Raw genomic sequence first — 19,851 nt, 5'->3', positions numbered from 1 at the left:
TGAAATAACTGTGACATTAACAAATTACCAACAATAACCAGTCAAATAACTACTTAAAATGGCAGAAATGCTCATATGATGATAGTTGCCGCTTCAGGGACAGTGCAGAGTAAGTCCATATTTAAGATCAATGAGGTCATCCTGCAACAGTTTCGCTATTCTGAGGCCATACAGAAATATACCAGTCCAACTCTATCAAGTCGAAGATACCAGATACCACTCAGCACAGAAAAAACTTGCTGAGGAGGTAGAAATGCACTATAAGATCCCCTCACTGTTCACGGACCTTATGTTAATTTACACAAGGCACAGCTGAGGGCAGTCATAAATAAACCAGTCCACATTTCTAAGCACTAAACTTGGATAGGGAATATAGTTCTGTCTTGGCTTTTTGAGGCTCTACTTTTGATTTGGACTCTGACTTCATGTGAATTGTCCCAGGGTTATTATAGTTTCTGATTTTTAATTTCATTTTTATTTCTATTTTACTGTATATTCAATTTACTGTCATTTCAATTTAGGTTAGTTTTCGTTAGTTTTCACACTTTGTCTGTTTGTTTTAGTTTAGTTTTCGTTTTCTAGTTTCAGTTTAGTTAGTTTTTTAGTTTCAGTATTTTATGGCTGCCAAAGCTAAAGCATTTACTGATATCATTTAAAATGTCTGAAGTCATTACATTTCTCAGGACAATCTTGTGTGACCTCTATCTAGCAGCATGTTTCAAATTGCATAATATAGGGTGAAGATGGGTAAAGTGGGACGATTAAGTTTGATCCCCATTGCATCCAAGTGTATATTCTTAAATGTTTATAAATCATTAGTAAACTAATCTTTGGGAAGAAAACAATACCTTTTTTTTAAGTTTTAAATGGATGACTCTACATCAGGATAGGTGGCAGAACTCATTTCATGACCACCGCTAGTAAAGAAATTTAAGGAAAATATTTTTAAGATAATAAAATAGTAAAAATTGACATTTAAATGTTACATATGATGATTTATGATGTAAAAGTGTGTAAGAAAATGTAAAAAAATAAATAATAATAATTCCAAATAATTTGTAGATATTTTCTATAAAATAATTTTTCCTCTGTCCCACTTTAACAATACTGCCTGAAAAAAAATCTGGGATTTGGTCAAAAGAGATTCTACAAAGGTTCTTCTTCCCAGTGTTGAGTATTTCTTAATTTTGCTTTTGACTAAGGTAGGAGACATCCTAAGCTTTCTAAAAAAGGTATAATGTCACGATGTGGCATTTGGGTCATAATTAAACGTCCCAAGAAAAGTAACATTTCCAAAAGTGTTCCACTTTGCCCATATTCACCCTAATGTGTATTAAAAACGAAAACTAACATTAATTCAAGATCACTGTTATTTTATTTTTGTTAGTTTTGGAAGGATGAAAAAGTATTTTAGTTTAGTTTCAGTTTTTTCCAGTCATTTCAGCTTTTATTTTTATTTCAGTCACCGAAAATGTTTTTATTTAGTTTTTATTTTAGCTTTCGTTAATGATAACACTGGTCAGAAAAAGTCTTCAAAATTAAGCTATTGCTGATTTTTATCATTTCGAAACCAAACATACAAAACCAAAAGCAACATATAAATCAAAAATGGCCATATTTAATGTGTTAAGCCTTACGGTAATACATGTTCTTGTTAGAGAATAATCACCGGTGCATGTTAATCCAAAGAAAAAAATATAGTCTCACATCATATTGATTCTTTTTTGGCTGATGTCATATTTAAACTCCTTCCCTCCAACCACCTGTCACATTGAGACCACTTTTTCATGATCCAATCAATTCCCAATGGATCCAATCATGTTCAACAATATATTTTGTTCTCACTGAATTTTCTATTTTACTCAGAAATAAGCCATATTACCGGGGTAAAATGAGTTGCAAATGCTGACTTTAACAGTGTGTCTCACAATCTAAAAGTCTAAGAGCGTGGCACCTACTGTTGTTTGTTTTTGAGTCATGGAAAAGTGTCAAGGCAAAGCAACGGCTTTCATTCTGGACATGGACCAAGCAGGGGAGAGTAACAGGAAGCATTATCTGCCCTGGGTAACTGATATGGGTATCTAATTTTAACTCATTTGAGAAAGTCACTTCAGACAACAAGTGTGTCTGCCAGTAGAGGGGTAGAGAGTGCAGTCGAAAGTGTCTCCTAAAACTAAAGCCTGCTGACAAAACTCAAAGTCTACAAAATTTCAGCCAAACCCTAGAAACCCTCGTTCCTCAGGAATCTTCAGTTTAAGACTGTATTCAGGTAAAAGTTTTAACATCAAGACCAGATCAGTAAAGTTAAGTTCAGATTAACCAAGGCCTTGCAAATCAACAACAGAAGCATGTAAGTGAAGAACACCTTCATACCTCCACCAGGTTAATTAAGTGCAGGAAGAATTCGTGAGCATCTTGTTGCCGGTTTGAGGAGAACTCTGGGTGTCCTTTACTGACCAGGGCTTTAAACATCTTTGGTGAAATCCCTCTTTGTTGCTGCTACAGAGGAAAACAGCTTGACATATCCAGGCTCAGAGTCACCAAATGAACTTTAAAAATGCACTTTATACAGTAGACCATCAGAAAGCCTATTTGGAAAGCTGGTTTGCAAAGTGCCAGAGGGCCAAGAGGCCACAAGATATTCTAGCTATTCTAGAAGACAATGGCACGCTGTTTATTTGACAATTCACAAAAAAGATCATTACAGATTCTTGGAACTGGACATGAATATTATTATATTATCAAATCATATTATTATGGAAGTATATTTACAATTTTGTTGAAATGTATGATTATGTAAATACTGTAACTGCAGGGCATTTAAAACATTTAGCAAGATAGAACATTCATTTAATATCAGATGGGTCTTGATTTTTTTTTTTTAAAATAAGGCCAGTAAAGAAAGAAAGAAACTCTTGATGTCAGATTAAATAATATATGATATTGTGGCTCCTCTCAAACAAGCAAGCAAACAAAACAAAATATCACCACAGCTATATATGCCCATTAAAGCTGAAGTGTGTAATTTCTTAACTGCTAGCAGCAAAAAATAGAATTGCAAAACTCTTTCCAAGAGTTTCCCAAACCCTCTAACAACCCCTTCTACCAATCACCCTGTGATCCATTGATTAGACAACAACAGGTGTTCCCGCCCCAAACTCAAGTGACTGGCTGAGCAACAAGTCAACATGTTGGACTGCTCAAATAATAATACTACTAATAAAATCTATTTGTATAGCACCTTGCTACACAAGTCAGAGTTTTCAAACATTAAATAAAAAGAAAGCATTAAAAAAGTGAACAGCATAAGAAATAAAATGAAATAAATAAACAGCAATGTTTTGAAAGCACCACAGTATCCACTCTTTAGGGAAATCAACTTACAAATGACTAACAGTTGGCTTAGACATTACAGTTGTCTCTACACATTAATCTGGGAGAGGAGGAAACATTTTAACATAAAAACACCCAAACTTCACATTTAAGGTGGCTTGAGTCTCTAGGATGTAACAGCTTATAGTTATGGGTTTTGCACCCCAAGTAAAGCAGCATGCAATGGGATTCAATTGCAGAATATCCTGTAAATGTACTAAGTGTAAAAAAGTGTAAGTGCAAAATCTTTAAATGTTTATCTATTCGAGCCAAATATCAAGAAAGACAGACCAAGTCAAATACCTTGTAGTCTTCTTTCATCACCTGTTCAATGAGTTCTGATTTCATTGGAGGTTTAGAGTACTGGCCTGAGAGAAGTCCATGGCCTAGTTTTGCCCTTGAAAAAAAAAAGAAAAATCCCATTTAGATGGCATCTGTAAATGTTACAAATTATATTTGTACAGTGCAATACAACTGATAGTTTGCACTAGATATCTTGCATAAGAAATTGTGGCAATTCTAAAGGATATTCAATGAAAGTTCAAAAGTTTCCAAAAAAAATGTATAACATTTGTAACATGGATTTTGAAGTTCCATGACAAAAACACCTACATCTGTGTGCTGAAGTCCTGAGTTGGATCAAGAGGTGAGTAGTCAAATATTCTCTGTAGATTTCCAACATACCTGAGAAATTAAGATTGGGAAAAAAAGCAATCATTATTTTCAATCATTATTCATTAATTTATGGCAGATGCAATTTGCACCCAGTGCAAATAGAGTCAGATATTATTTGCACCCCAACCCTTGTGCAAATAATGGTTGATACTAATTGCACCATGGTGCAAATAGTTTCAGATACTATTTTCACCCATATGTAAATACTAACATAGAGTATGGGCATCACTGCAGAGAATTTATTGTATTTATTTAGAGTCCCACAGACAAACTACATTAACCCCTAAACCTAACCTTAGCCTTAATTTAGGAAAATAATTACCTTGGTTTTACTACAGTAACCATGGTTTCACACTTCTCTGCACTCCCCGACATTCACTGTGACCAAATCACTGATGAAATCAACATTTATTCATTTTTATCTATTATTTTAAGTAGTATTAAAGGAAATATTAAGAGTGGAAACAGGAAATCGGATGGGAAAAAGTGTGGGACAAAATGCGGATTCGAACTGCGGTCGCTAGGACAACAGTACACATTCACAATCACACATGTCTTTACACTCCACGCCACTGCAGGTACATCGATAGACCTTATTAATGCTAGCGGCATCTTTGATTTTTAATGGGAATGACAACGAGGCTGTGAGGGATAGACTTGCAGTCTCTTCAATGGGCTGTACTGCAATTTAAAGTGTTTTTAAATTGTTCTGCGGACAAAACAATGATGAAATATCTGTCCAAGACCATTCAGTATACAATAAACTCCAGACAACATGAGTTGTGGAAAATCAGATGTGATCTAGGCACTTCATACAGCTTTATACCCTCCGTGCCATTGAAGATAATTTAAGACGATCCCTAAGTTACAGCCTCTTTGTCATTCTCATTAAAAATCAAAGAAGGCGCTAGTATGAATAAGGTCTTATATAATAAGGTCTTAATTTGTCGTATATTTCCGTGGTTCCAGTAGATTATTAGGGTGCAAATAACTGCCATGTGTGGCAGATGCTATTTACACTGGGGTGCAAATAGACACTCCGTTGATTTATTCATATTGGCGCACATAAATTCACTGATTAAGATCCTATCCACCTGGCAGAATAAAAAAGCAATTAGAGTGAGGGATGGCTCTCCTAGCATCCAAACCCAGTCAGTTTAATTTTTAGATACACCCAATGACAATGGTAGAAAGATGTAATAGAGTGGTATGAATATTTAAGGGAAATTAGAGGGCTTTAAGGTACTCACGCTCTCTGGAACTCTGGAATACTAAACAGAACTTGCATAGTGGTACTCAGGTAGCAGCTGCTGCCTAGGTTTTTGATGCCTGTATATCCTGAGCCATAGACAGGCTTCAGCTTTAGCCCCGCTTCCTGAATTACTTCCCAGTCACTCACACGTGGTTGGACGTGGTTGTCTGTGTGATGGCCATTCTCTGTCTGTGAGAGACGCACACAGACATTTGATGATGAAAGAGGGAGTAAGAGTGTTTCTGTGTTTGTGTGTATGCTATAGTCTGTTCATGTTACAGTGGTTCTCAACTAGTTTCACTTTAGGACCCATATATTACACTGGGCATCAAGTTGCGACCCAACACAGTACCAAACCTTTTATCTTGCATAGTTTTGTTAAAGGTTTTTGAGGATGAGGGCATATCACGCAACCTGTCTATGTTGCCATTTGCATGATTTGACAAGCTTCTATCAAGTGACAGAGTGTGACTGGACATGCAATCTTTAACATCAACAAAAAAGATATGAGAGGTCTTTTTCTCTCCCTTTTAAAAGTTTACATGCCCATTTATTTTGCTATCCTTTACAGCATATACGATTATATGGTGAGTTTCATTTTATCATTTCCCTTCAGAATTGATTTTTCTCTGTTGTCTGTGACACTTTTTTTTTCCCCCCATTTTGGGATCCAGTTGTGAACCACTGCTATAGTCTACATTTTACAAACTGTAAGGTCTTTTGATGTTATTTACCAGATGAAGCAACTACAATCAGTCATTGCTAAAGAGACAGAAAAACATACCCTTTGCATCTGCAGCATATCTATTCCGAAGTGTAACAAATGTTCTGATATGTGAGGATCAAGCACCGCTTCTTCTTCATCAAAAGAATAAACATCTGTGAAAGAGAGCAATGAATACAGACGAAACGCTTGAACACCATTTGTTCCACGAAAAGCTAAATTACTATTGATTGATCTGTTTGTTTGTACAAATTACATACAAGGTTGCAATCTTTGTGTTCTAAATGTGAATCAATACATTTCCTGAAAGACTCTTTGTGATACATTAAAGCCTGTCATTTAGAGACACTAACCTGCTCCATCTGGTGTGATTGTGTCAAGTTTAACTGCCAGGGGGAAGTTGGTTTCTTTGTAGTGCTCAAGTGCATGTCCGTTCCCTCCACTCCCATCAAAGAACCATTTCCCACAGAGGACAGAGCCATCCGTCAGGTTTAGCCACAGGTTCTCCCTCATTTCACACTTGGCGCACTTCCAGCCGCTAATAGGACATAAACCAATATGAAGATGCAAACACTACAGGAGAGGAACTCCAAAAATTTCAGTTTTTGGTGATGCAGTTGTCTTCAAATTGACGAGGTTTACTTGCTCTATCATCCACAGATTATATGATACAATTTTATTTTCTTTCATAACAGATTCTTAAACTAAGTTTAAACTAAGCCAAGATCACAGTCTCTCAAATACATCTCTACAGCAGTGGTTCTCAACTGCTTTTGTTCAAGACTGAGATTTTACATCAAGTAATGTCAAGTAGAAATCAAGTGGAGACCCAAAAGTAACAAAATTGTTTATCGCAAACAAAGATTTCCTTAAAAAAAAAAACTTGGAATGTAGTAGTATTAATTATAGATATAATATGAATATTATATAACATTAAATAATAAAATAATATTAATTTCTGCAGCCAATAATCCAGCGCACAATGCACGTATTTAATGTAATCTGGGTCATTTCTTTTACATTGCATAGATTTGTTCGAGGGTGATGGCATGTCATGCAACCTGCACATGTTGTTATCAGCCTAATCTAGCCAGCTTCTACCAAGTGAATGATGAATTTGCACCAAAATACAGTAGAGTTGGATTAGACTCTTGGCCTTTGAGATAAACAACAGAAGATATAGGAAGAGCCTATTTATTTTCCTATCAAAATATGCGTGATTATATGGTTAGTTGAATTTTATTACTTGCATTTAGCATTGTTTTCCCCTGCTGTTCACGACCCTATCAAAACAGACTTCCAACCCAATTTTGGGTCACGACCTGACACCAGTTAAGAACCACCAATAGCATGCATTGCCCCATAGATCTCAAGACATTTTCCTGGGTATGTTAATAAGGTATCTCCTATAAATATTCCACCTCTAACAAACATCAATAGAATGTTTTAATATTATTCCACTTGGCAAGGAAGGCAGACATATCAGATTTAAGCTGTGTTCTAAAGTAAGAATCAGTCATCTCAAGAGTGCTAGGAAGTCCATATGACATTGGGTTCCCGTGAGACCAACCTGGGAGGAATCCGAACCCCATTCTCCTGCTGCCTGAGACTTCTGGCATGTCTAGATACTTGGATCTCCTCTTCCCATGAATCAGACTCCTGTTTTTTGTATGGAGATGGAGCATTGAGGACAGCATCACAGGCTATTGTCACCTGAAAGTTACAGGGACATATGAACATTAGTAATTAAATAAGTAATAATAATTTTATTAAATCAGTGCTTATGAAACCACAGCTAGTTGGAAAGTGGTGCAGTCTGCAGCTAATAGGACTTTGAAGCCAAATATGAATCCTGAGCACACAGGTTAGAAAGTGCAACTACAGTAGATAACTAAGTAGTAAACAAAAGGGAAGCAACAGTTGGTAAGTAAGCACTCCATGCAATTACCAGCCTCTACAAGTACAAACAATGTGTCTCTGTGTGTTTATTTGTGTGCATCTATATGTGTTGTATGAACAAGTACTTAACAGAACTGTGCCTAATTCACCTTCATATACCATGTGTAACCTGACAATGTTTGGCAATTTGAGAAATCTAGCAACAGCCTTGTGGAAAAACAAAACATATTGTGTAAAATAAGAAATTGTATGTATGTATGTTTCATTTGCTATCAATAATCATTCATAATACATAAATTAATTCATTCAAAATAATTACTCTTTAAAAAAAAAAATACAAAACATGCTGTGTAACAATGAAGCAATGACTGATGATTGTGATTAAAAAAAATACTGCAATTATGAGAATTCATAAAGGACATAAAGAAAACAATTATGTTTTAGAGTATAACAGTATTATCAGTTACTGGTGGTGAAATGAGAAAAATACAACTCAAATACAAATATTCAACATCTCATGACATCAGTGTACACAATGAGAGAAAAGAACAGTAAGTATATTCGAAAAGTCATCTGTAGACAGAATAAAAGTGATGTTTGACAGGCAAGCACTGAAACTCAAATGGCAGATCAGACCTTTGGCATGCAGGGCGCAAGGGAGCATGAGCACACACACTCTCACTAACCAGTGCAGGCAACTCCTCAATATTTGGTAAAGGAATCTCAAAGTGGTCTGGAAATATGACAAGCTTGGCCTCATCTTCATACTCATAATCATCTCCATTTAAATCATGGTTAAGTTCTAAATCTTCAGGAAAGGAAGCAGAGAGAGTTCATTTTAAGTTGATGGGATGGCTGCACCGAGAACAAGTGCTTAAAATATGTCCCAAAAATTATTAATAAACACTTGAAGAAACTGCACAAAATGTATACACTCAAAAAAGGTCTTTCTTTTCATATAAAGTATATACTTTATAAAACCGAAGGAAAAAGACAAATGTTTCATCCTTGTGACACTGGTATACTTTGGCTGTAACATACACCGATTAGCCACAACATTAAAACCACCCGCCTAATAACGTGTAGGTTCCCCTACACATCTCTGACCCATTGAGGTATGGACTCCACAAGACCTCTGAAGGTGTCCTGTGGTACCTGCCACCAAGACGTTAGCAGCAGATCCTTTAAGTCCTGTAAGTTGTGAGGTGGGGCCTCCATGGATCAGATTGTTGGTCCAGCACATCCCATAGATGCTCAATCGGATTGAGATCTGGGGAATTTGGAGGCCAAGTCAACACCTTGAACTCTTTGTCATGTTCCTCAAACCATTCCAGAACAATTTTTGCAGTATGGCAGGGCACATAATCCTACTGAAATTGGCCACTGCCATCAGGGAATACCGTTGCCATGAAGAGGTGTACGTGGTCTGCAACAATCTTTATGTAGGTGGTACGTGTCAAAGTAACATCCACATAAATTTCAAGGTTTGCAAGGTTTCCCAGCAGAACATTGCCCAGAGCATCACACTGCCTCCGCCGGCCTGCCTTCTTACCATAGTGCATCCTGCTGCCATCTCTTCCCTATGTAAACAACGCACATGCACCCGGCCATCCACATTATCTAAAAGAAAACGTGATTCAGCAATGCCCATGCTGACCTCTGTCCACCACTGTGTGGTCTGATACCTTTCTATCATGGCCAGCATTAAGTTTTTCAGCAATTTGTGCTACAGTAGCTCTTCTGTGGGATCGGACCAGATGGGCTAGCCTTTGCTCCCCACGTGCATGAATGAGCCTTGGGCGCCCATGACCCTGTCACCGGTTCACCGGTTATTGTTACTTGGACCACTTTTGGTAGGCACTTACCACTGCATACCGGGAATACCCCACAAGACCTGCCGGTTTCGAGATGCTCTGACCCAGTTGTCTGGCCATCACAATTTGGCCCTTGTCAAAGTCGCTCAGATCCTTACGCTTGCCCATTTTTCCTGCTTCCAACACATGAAATTCAAGAACTGACTGTTCACTTGCTGCCTAATATATCCCACCCATTGACAGGTGCCACTGTAATGAGATAATAAATGTTATTTACTTCACCTGTCAGTGGTATTAATGTTGTGGCTGATCAGTGTATTTTCTTTAGCTCCCTTGACTGAATCACTATCTGAACTGCTATTCAACATACAGATTTTAGATTAAAATGTATATGAATAATTAAAGTGTCAATTTTAAGTGCTGAGAGCCGGAGGAACCGCTGCCATCTGCCGAAGAAGGGGAGGAGCGGTTCCATCCACCAGGGGCCAGACGACTTGCTGACATCCGCCGGGGGAGGAGCGAGCTGTCGTCCACCAGAGGGCGGTGGAGTGGTTAAGGACCGTGCGACAGCGTGTCCGGGAACCGGCGGGCAAGTTTTTCTCTCTCTCTCTCTCTCTCCTCTCTCTCTCTGTCGCTCCGCCTCACTCTTTCCCTCTCCCCTTTCCCTCCCCTCTACTCTCTCAGGGCTCCACAAAGGCAGGGAAGACCTGCCGGCAGGCATGGCCGGAAGGGCAACGTCCCCCCTCCAGGAAGAGAGGGGAGGGGAGTGCGTCATGCCAATGGAGGAGTGTGACGAGGAGGAGGGTGTGGCCGGGCTGTGAGGACACCCTGAATCAGGCTAATCAGCCGGGAGGGGGATAAAGACGAGCTGGAGGCACCAGTTCAAGAGAGAGAGATGCACGCGGCCACGCTGCATGCGTGTGTGTTTGTTTATGTTTTATGTTGTTTTAAGTTTATTATATTACTTTTATATCATTTAACCTTTATGTTGACTGTTCAGCCGGTTCCCGCCTATTCCTTGCCCATTCTTTAACTGTTACAAGGGGATAATCAACATGCTGGTCAAATGATCTCATCATGGTGACACTCACGAATGTGCGCCCAACCCCGTGTAGAATAAGACGGCTTTTTCTTCATTTATGATCTGACTACTTTTCATTTCATGTGAGTGTACAGTACATCATTTTAAACATATTTTTACAAAATACAATTCATTTCTTTCTGTTTTAAAGCAAAAAAAAAAAAAAAAAAATGAGTGTAGATGTAGATAACCAACATGATCTATGAAAGTTAATTTACCCTGAAATAAACCCAATTCTGCCGAATTACTGACAAACGCCATTCCCCATTAGACCTTTTGCATCAGTTTCCCTCTAGCTCTACTGATAGTGTGTTGCACGAGCAACCTCCAAGACTTGTTCTGGTCCTATATGGAAACCAGGAAGTAATTACGTCCACATACACAATGGTGAGCATAATACGGAGGTACCATTTTTGCTCTAAAATTAAATTTTTACTCTACTGATGGTTAGATTTAGGGATGGGGTTTGTGTTAGGGGGTAGAGTTAATAAAATTTGCATTCCTGTTGACTATATTACATTATTTACAACTAAAAATACAACTCACTTTTAGCGCCACTCTGTGGGCATTTCACCCAGAAACTGGAGCTCACAGAAGCACATACGTGGGAAGGCACTGATATGAATTTCAGTAAGCAGAGACCGATTACAGCAACAAAACTTTCAACCTTCTATTGCTGAATTCACAGTGTGAGATAATAAATGGCAAACAGGTTTTTACAAGACTTTTTTCATGTAGTCTCTCAATGCAATTGTGATCATAAAAACAACATGAATGATTGTTAATTATGCAAGATTTAGAAAATTTTTGTTTTTGTGTAAAGTATTTTAAGAAAGAAGTACAGCATGTCACACACCGCTTGACATGCCACGTCAACTACTCAAACTTTTATGTGATTAAATACCATAGCTGTGTTCATTTCATTGCTGATAAAGTATTGTTGGACAGATGATTGTATAAACTATATAGATTGACTGCGATAAACAGTATAATGGTCTCACAAATGTAGTCAAAAATGATAGCACAGGGCTAAGTTATTGCGATGTTATACACTGAATGCAGAGTCCTAATATAGGGTATACCTTGATACAAAATGCTATTATTTTCAAGACAACATGCCAGTTAAATTTGATTTCACATTTCAATTTTAAGGTTTTGTCTGTGGTGTGAAAACATGACTAAGCAATCTGAGTAGATTATCAGACTAAAAGAATACATCTGATCAACGCATTAGTTTGTGCTACAAACCACTGGTGTTAGGGCAGACATATTTTCTTTAATAGAATAATCAGAGCTGTCTAAATGGCATATTTGTCAAGACTTTGTGGGTTTACTAAATCACTGGCATCTTTTCTGACAGAGGAGTCATTTATATTGATTAGATGCATGAGAATAAGAGTATCCCTGGTACCCCACCTCCTACGTCACCCGTCCAATGGCACAAGTATGTCAGCCTGAGGGGTTGATAGGGCAGAGCAGCTGAAAGGCATAGCAGCCCACTGTAAACCAACCCTCCACAGCAGAAGATTAGGCCAGCATATACAAATAAATTAGCTAAATTTAGCCCCGGCCAGGAATGATTGAGGTTGCTAAACATAATAATATGAGACTTATTCAAAAGGATTCGAGGTACCATCATATGACTCTAATTTGAGGTTTAGACTAGGTTAAAAAAAGTGTTTTTTCTTTGTAGCTTCAAAACAGACTTACCTAAAAAAACTTTTCCATTTCTTCTTCTTGGTATGGCACCCCCAGCAGCACCTGTGGCTTTCTGTAATTACAGCAGGAAACAACAAGGGTAATAAAGTGTAACATAACTTACAAAAGCTTTTGAAGCCCCTAACATGGGCGTGTATACAGACTAACATGGGAGTGTATACACCAATATTACTGAATCATGGTCAAAAAAACAATCATGTACATGCAAATTTTGATAAAAACCTAAATGATGTACAGATAAAAGCTTTAAAGAAAGAAACAATTGCACTGTACAAAGCAAACATGGGTAAAGATCAATTTATTGTGTAAAAAAAGAGACATACTGAATAGGTAATGTTGACACATCTTAAGTAAAAACAGCAAACACAAGAGCTACAGGAATGGGGCCAGCTGTTTTGGACAGATTCAGACTAATTAGCAGCACGTTTCCAGTCCATCTAGATTTAATTGAAACTAAGAGGACACTATTAAACAATTAAGTTCCTCCAAATGACCAACAGACAAATCAGCTTCAGGCCAATGTATTAGAGTAGGATGAGAACCAACAGAAGTGCTCCTCTCAAATGACTCTTCGTGAACTTGGACTGAGCTATGAAAAGACAACATTTATATTTAAAAAAGGAGAGCAACTTATTATCTACTTCTCATGACTTTGATGAGACCTTAAATCATATCATATTGCATTTACAAAAATTTTCATGACAAACAATATGAATATGGCATTTTAAATAATCCAGCACTGAAAATGTATCTACCAGTACTGCATGTCAACTTTTGTGTATTATTATAATTGCCTTTTAGAGGAACTTGCTTTCAAGGAATATTCCTGGTATTTTACAATGTAATGCTATGGACAACATTTGCGCAACATGTGGGCAATTATCACAAAATAATACTGACTCATTCCTCAATTTATAAGAAAGAACAGAAAATACAGTAATTACTGTAAATAACCTGGAACATTCCTTTAATGTGCATATTCTTCACATAACCTAGTGATCAATACGTCAAAACCACCCTCTGACTAGCCTAGGACTTTATAATTTGCTTTAATAAAATATATTGCAGAAAAACTGAAACCATATTCAAATGTGCTTAAAAGACATCATAGTTTCAAGAGCGATAGTAATCATCTCAATGTTCTAAACAGCTTTCTAAATACAACAGACCTGCTACTATGGTAATGTGCAATCCTCTTGAAGTGTGAACACAGGATAGCAGAAAAGCAAAAAATATGCATGGAGCATTATATTGGCACGATGGCTACGGTAGAGTCCCCTAATTCAGGGACTATAGATTCCAGTCCCATCTGGAGTTGGTTTAGTGCGAGTGTCAGACTGGAAGTGTGCAAAGAAGGAAGGATTGGAGTGGAGAACAAATGGATAACGGGTGACAAAAAAAGGACAAATCAATAGGGTGCGACCTCAACTGGCTTAGCCCACCTAAGGCAGTCCCATCTGTTCCAAATAGTTATAGCACTGATGAAAATAATTTACTAACACCACAGATTCCCTCACAATTGAACACCTACACTGCAATTACACAAGTAGTATGGAGTATAAAGTACATTAACTGTTACATTAACATGCAACTTTAGCTGTCAATGATTACACATTAAAAAATTCTTCACTTTTATTTACATATATAAAAGTTCTATTTTATATTATTGTAATATAAATGCTTTTTTATTATATTTATAATAACAACCATTACATTTACAAGTAATGTTTCTATCTAGTAGTTAATGATTAAGCTATGTTGTTCATAACACTTCACTGGATGCACTGCATCTTACTGCATACAAAAAGCATCAAACAGACTCAAAATTCCAGTGAGCAGAACAAGATAGAGTTCTTCGACAAGACATAGACACTGATAAATTGAGACATCCTTGGCCAGTGTTTTCATTTTTATTTTTTGTATTATTATTATTTTTTAATAATTAACTCCATTAATATTTAGTATATATCATTTTTTTCCTAAATCATTATAAACTTTAAGAATACAATAAAACAGATTTTCATTAAGAGGGTCTTTAGTGCTGTTTTTTTATTACATTTTTTTTTATTTCCTACCCTTTTTCCCCCAATTTGGAATGCCCAATTCCCAATGCGCTCTAAGTCCTCGTGGTGGCGTAGTGACTCGCCTCAATCCGGGTGACGGAGGACGAATCTCAGTTGCCTCCACGTCTGAGACCGTCAATCCGCGCATCTTATCACGTGGCTTGTTAAGCACGTTACCGCGGAGATGTAGCGTGTGTGGAGGCCCACGCTATTCTCCGTGGCATCCACGCACAACTCACCATGCGCCCCGCCAAGAGCAAGAACCACACATTATAGCGACTACGAGGAGGTTACCCCATGTGACTCTACCCTCCCTAGCAACCGGGCCAATTTGGTTGCTTAGGAGACCTGGCTGGAGTCACTCAGCACACCCTGGATTCGAACTCGCGACTCCAGGGGTGGTAGTCAGCGTCAATACTCGCTAAGCTACCCAGGCCCCCTTTAGTGCTGTTATACAATAATCAAGAATTTATTAATTTTGAATGGTTTTCAATACGGGTCAAAAATGACCCGAAGGACAAAAGAAGGGTGTAGTTTTTTAAGACAATAGGAGGGTTAAGCAAGTTTTTTGCTACCAATGACCGTAACAATATTACTTCGGCCCTCTTTCCTTCCTTTGTTGTTGTTATGGATACTGCTCAGTAAAAGCAGTAACATATGCTATTGAGTTTTTTCTATACATTAAAGGAATGGTTTCAGATTTCTAGTTTGAGAATTGCTTGGAAACACTTTCAAGAACATCAAATTGGTATACTAGAATGAAAAATTCCAGTATGAAAGCAATGTAAACATGCCAAGTTAGAAGTTGGAATGTCCAAGTTCCTTAAAGTAACACATAAAAGTAAACTAAAAGTTGACTTTTTCTACTCAGCTTGAAGCAATTGTCTGAAGTCTATCCAAGAACTGGATAGAAAAAAAAAAAAGATTTGTCAGTTTTCTTACCTCTTTCACATGCCGTTTTAAGTGCATGTAAACACTCTGTCCAGTTTTGCGGTAATGTCTCTCCACGTGTTCTCTTCCGAAACCCAGGAATGAGTTCATACATACATACAGACCTCCTTCTGATTCCTTGAAAACACAAGAATTATGTTAAGACAAATATGATCATGAAATTTTATGGATTCATGTTAAACATAGTTTTATAAACAACCATATGTAAACTTCGATTTCATGTTCTCATTTCAGGACAAATGCTAACACAAATGTATGTTTCTAACATAAGCTATTAAATCTATTAAAGATTAGAGCAGGCAGTTCAAAGAAAGACTATTGCCCAGTCATAAGGATCATTAGCATTATCAATATCATTATGATATCATTATAAGAATTAACATAATATGCATGTATAAAGGACCCACACCCAGATATCAGTACATAAATCTTCAACTCAATACATCAGTTGGCACTGTGGATGCATGATGTTGTAAAAGGAATAATTCACCCAAAAAGAACATTTCGTCATTATTTAAAGTGACTGTATCGCTTCAGAAGACTTGGAATGTATGCTTCTATGTGTGAGTGATTTTTTTAAATAAAATTTTTAAATCTAGTTGTTATTTATGCATAGTGTTCATTTTTTTTTCATAAGAAAAACAGGTTCAAAGTTTAAAACGTTGAACTTAAATTCTAATTCAATAACTCGTTTTTTCATGTGTTAGACAGTACTCAACAACAAAATGACTCGAAATGCCCATCCCTAATTTACAATATACACTAGTTTATTGGTACCACAGTAATATCAGGGACACATTCCATGGTAAAACCATGGTATTCGTTTAAGTACCTTGCAGCAACATGTAAAAAAGTACCATAGTATATGAATATGGAAATCATATACATATATATATATATATATATATATATATATATATATATATATATATATATATATATATATATATCAAAGCAACTAGGTATTATCATCTGATATCATCACTCTACCATGATACAGCCAAAGTACTTTTTATAAGGGCACATTATGATTTGGTTAGAAGTAGTTTCCATTTTTCTTTCATACTAAAAAGTTTATCAGTGACAGAGGATCTGAACAAATAAGCTATCTCCTAAATTGATCTGAATCAAAACACATTGTTAGAGGGTGGATGTGTGTGGGTTTGGGTGTTGAGGGCCCACCAGACAGAAAAGAAACTCTCAGTAGCTCCTGGTGACACAGGAGCTTGAACAGAGAGTGTGTAAAAATAACCTGTCTTTTAGTCTGCCATGACGAACTTCAAACAGCTGAGTCACCTTTAAAACTTTTTGAGCTGGGAGCTAGTTGTGGACTATTAAAGTTCACATCACACCTCGTCAAAATGGATAATTTTCATGATGATATGCATGAGAGATATTTGTGCACAGCGGTTCTACACTTGTGTACGAATGACAAGCCACGTTGACCTGGATTCTTTTCATAGGTCATGGAAATAGCTGCTAACTGCTTATTACCGTACATTTGGGAAATCCCAGTTTTACATTTCACATTCAGCGACTACAGAGCAACTGTTATTATGCTATACTGATGTAAAAGAGAGGAAAAACTATACAAACGTACAGCATAATCGCAAACAGCATCAGCCTAAAGCTGAGTGGAGGGAAGGATGTTGAATGCATAACAACAGGGGGAAATTATTATTGCTTTGTCACGCCTTTAAAAACAGAGGACACTAATTCTCCACAATACACCTTATTATTTCCTAATACATCTGAATCGCGAATAACGACAGTGCAAAGAAGTAAACCTGCTCTCACTGCAACATGTAAACATCGATGTATTATTTATTTATTTTCTGAAGGCTGTCACATAAGTTCATCGGGAGAATGGTGGCAGAGGAACCCCAGTCTCGCGCTATCCGCAGCTTTCACGTGCGCGTGTGGGAAGACAGTGCGACGATTTTTTATTTTACACTCATGCAGCATGAATTTGACAAAATACTCACTGGAGAGTCGTAGGAGAACGCGCATTCGCTCTTGAAAACCCTGTCTCCTGTCCTCGGTACTCTAATGGTGGGCATGTACGGGACCAGTAGTTCTCCCAGATCTGTAGCCATCTTCACATTCCTGCTGCTCGCACCACAATGAGACTCACTGGAGCAGCGTTTCAAGCAGAAGATGAGATGGGGCTATTTTTATATCATACAGACCCGACATTCCTCATGGACTGAGGGATATGACGACGAAAACACTGGGGCATGGGGGGGGAATCTCTTGTCCTCTTTGAGAAACAGGAAAAACTGGCCAATATTCACCCCGACGCCAAGTGGTAGCGTTTTAAGATTCATACGACGTAAATTGTACATGGTCCAGTAATGGCAATGGTGACTGTTGCATCAGTACCATTTAGTAGTACTCATATAGGATCCTAATACTGTATCAGTCAGCTACTGAACTATAAAAAAGTTTTTAATTTATATTCAGTGGCAGAAACTGCGGGGGGGGCATAGTGTGGGCAGCCCACACTCATCCCACACTTTTGGGCTGGCCCTCTGGGGCTCCAACTGGGCCCCATAGTGTGGGGCCCACACGTGCACCACATTTCACGCCAGTACCGGCCCACTGTGGGCCCAAATTTTATATTTTTCTGACACACCCCTCTAGGTCCAATGAAGAGACAACCACAATAATATTTAATAATGAATAAGCAACGTTTCTTCAAGAAACACATCTTTCCCCACAGGAAGCTGAAAAATTTGGGAAGATATGAGGTGGACATGTTTTCTTTAGTGCTTGCTCAAGTAAGAGCAGGGGACTCATTACACTGATAAGTAAGCTTCTACAATTCAAATGTCTCAAACAGATTAAAGATAAATTAGGAAGAGTCATTATTGTTTTAGCAGAAATTCAGGGGCATAGGTTGATTTTGGCTAATATTTACGCACCTAACGCTGATGATCAGGGCTTCTTTATAGACCGCTGGCACCCCTCATGATATAATATTGGGAGGAGACTTTCATATTTTAATGGACTCAGTCCTTGATCATAGTGAAGCACAAGTGTGTAAACCCCCTAGAGCAACACTGACATTTCACAGGATGTGTAAATATCTTGGTCTTACAGATATCTGGAGAGTTTTGAACCCATCTGGTAGGGACTATAAAAAAAGTCATCAGTCCATAAGATTTATTCTAGAATAGTTTTTATATATATTTAAGTCCCTCATTTCATCTGTTGTTGATTGTTCAATTGGAAACATCTTAGTCTCAGATCACACCCTGGTGTTGCCACATATGAAGAAAAGGAAATCATATAGTTGGTGCTTTAATATATCCCTTTTGCAAAATTCTGAATTCCAACAAATGCTAAAGGCTGAAATCAATGTCTATATGAAGACCAACTGGTTCTCAGTATACTCTGTGGGCGTGGCTTGGGAGGCACTTAAGGTGGTTCTTAGGGGTCGGATCATACAGTATGCCTCATTCACCATAAAATCTAAAGCACAACAACTCGTGGATTTGGAAGGGAATATTAAAAGTGCCGAGGCAGAGCTGAAGTGCCAAATGTCATCTGATGGCCTCAGAGAATTGACCCAATTGAAATACATATATAATACTATTTTGTCATGGAAGGTGGAGTTTTGGCTATTCAGGGCAAGACACTCATACTTTGAGTCGGGGGACAAAGCAGGGAAGTTTTTGGCTAGATATATAAAGCAGAGAGAGTCTTTTTCTACCATTCTGTCAGTGAAATCTGCTGGTGATGAAATATTTACCTCAGCCATTGATATTAATAATGCTTTTAACGAATTCAATCTTGATCTCTATAGTTCCACGTATTCATCTACTGATGAAAACATTAGAAACTTTGTGGAACCATTAGAACTCCCTAAACTGACAACTTAGCAAAAAATTCTCTTGATCCTGAGATAACCTTGGAGGAGCTTGGCAAGGTAATTAAGGCCTTGCCTACAGGCAAGGCTCCAGGGCCAGATGGCTTTGCCGCTGAGTTTCTTAGATATTATGCTACAGAACTGGCTCCACTTTTACTAGAAGTTTATACGTAATCATTAAAGAATGGAAATCTTCCACCAACCATGACTCAAGCCCAGTTCAGTCTGATTCTTAAAAAAGGACAAAGATCCAAGCGAGCATAAGAGTTACCATCCAATTTCCCTGATCCAGCTAGACGTTAAAATATTGTCAAAAATTCTGGCTAACCGATTAAGTTATGACATCTCTTATACACATAGATTAGGTGGGGTTTATTCAGGGCCGCAGCTCATCTGATAACATTAGGCGTTTCATCAATATCATGTGGTC

At 37.7% G+C, this 19,851-nt stretch overlaps 1 protein-coding gene across 2 annotated transcripts in view; it reads right to left on the bottom strand.

The window, feature by feature from the left end:
* The window catches only part of LOC127448727 (ubiquitin carboxyl-terminal hydrolase 13), a 35,886-nt gene extending 18,072 nt beyond the window's left edge, over nt 1–17,814 (bottom strand). The window contains exons 1-11 of one of the 2 annotated variants that reach the window (XM_051711489.1): nt 17,536–17,814; nt 15,542–15,667; nt 12,528–12,588; nt 8,609–8,730; nt 7,594–7,736; nt 6,377–6,561; nt 6,084–6,178; nt 5,298–5,488; nt 3,985–4,056; nt 3,676–3,769; nt 2,374–2,499 (exon numbers count right to left, since the gene is read on the bottom strand). In XM_051711489.1, the coding sequence (XP_051567449.1) occupies nt 2,374–2,499; nt 3,676–3,769; nt 3,985–4,056; nt 5,298–5,488; nt 6,084–6,178; nt 6,377–6,561; nt 7,594–7,736; nt 8,609–8,730; nt 12,528–12,588; nt 15,542–15,667; nt 17,536–17,646 (1,326 nt within the window). In that variant the 5' untranslated portion in view covers nt 17,647–17,814. The remainder of the gene's footprint in view (nt 1–2,373; nt 2,500–3,675; nt 3,770–3,984; nt 4,057–5,297; nt 5,489–6,083; nt 6,179–6,376; nt 6,562–7,593; nt 7,737–8,608; nt 8,731–12,527; nt 12,589–15,541; nt 15,668–17,535) is intronic. The other variant, XM_051711491.1, reaches the window with a different exon arrangement.
* Between the last annotated feature and the right edge of the window lie 2,037 nt (nt 17,815–19,851).

Source organism: Myxocyprinus asiaticus, chromosome 12, assembly GCF_019703515.2.
Source record: "Myxocyprinus asiaticus isolate MX2 ecotype Aquarium Trade chromosome 12, UBuf_Myxa_2, whole genome shotgun sequence".
NCBI classification, from domain to species: domain Eukaryota; kingdom Metazoa; phylum Chordata; class Actinopteri; order Cypriniformes; family Catostomidae; genus Myxocyprinus; species Myxocyprinus asiaticus.
This window is presented reverse-complemented; position numbering and strand designations above follow the sequence as displayed.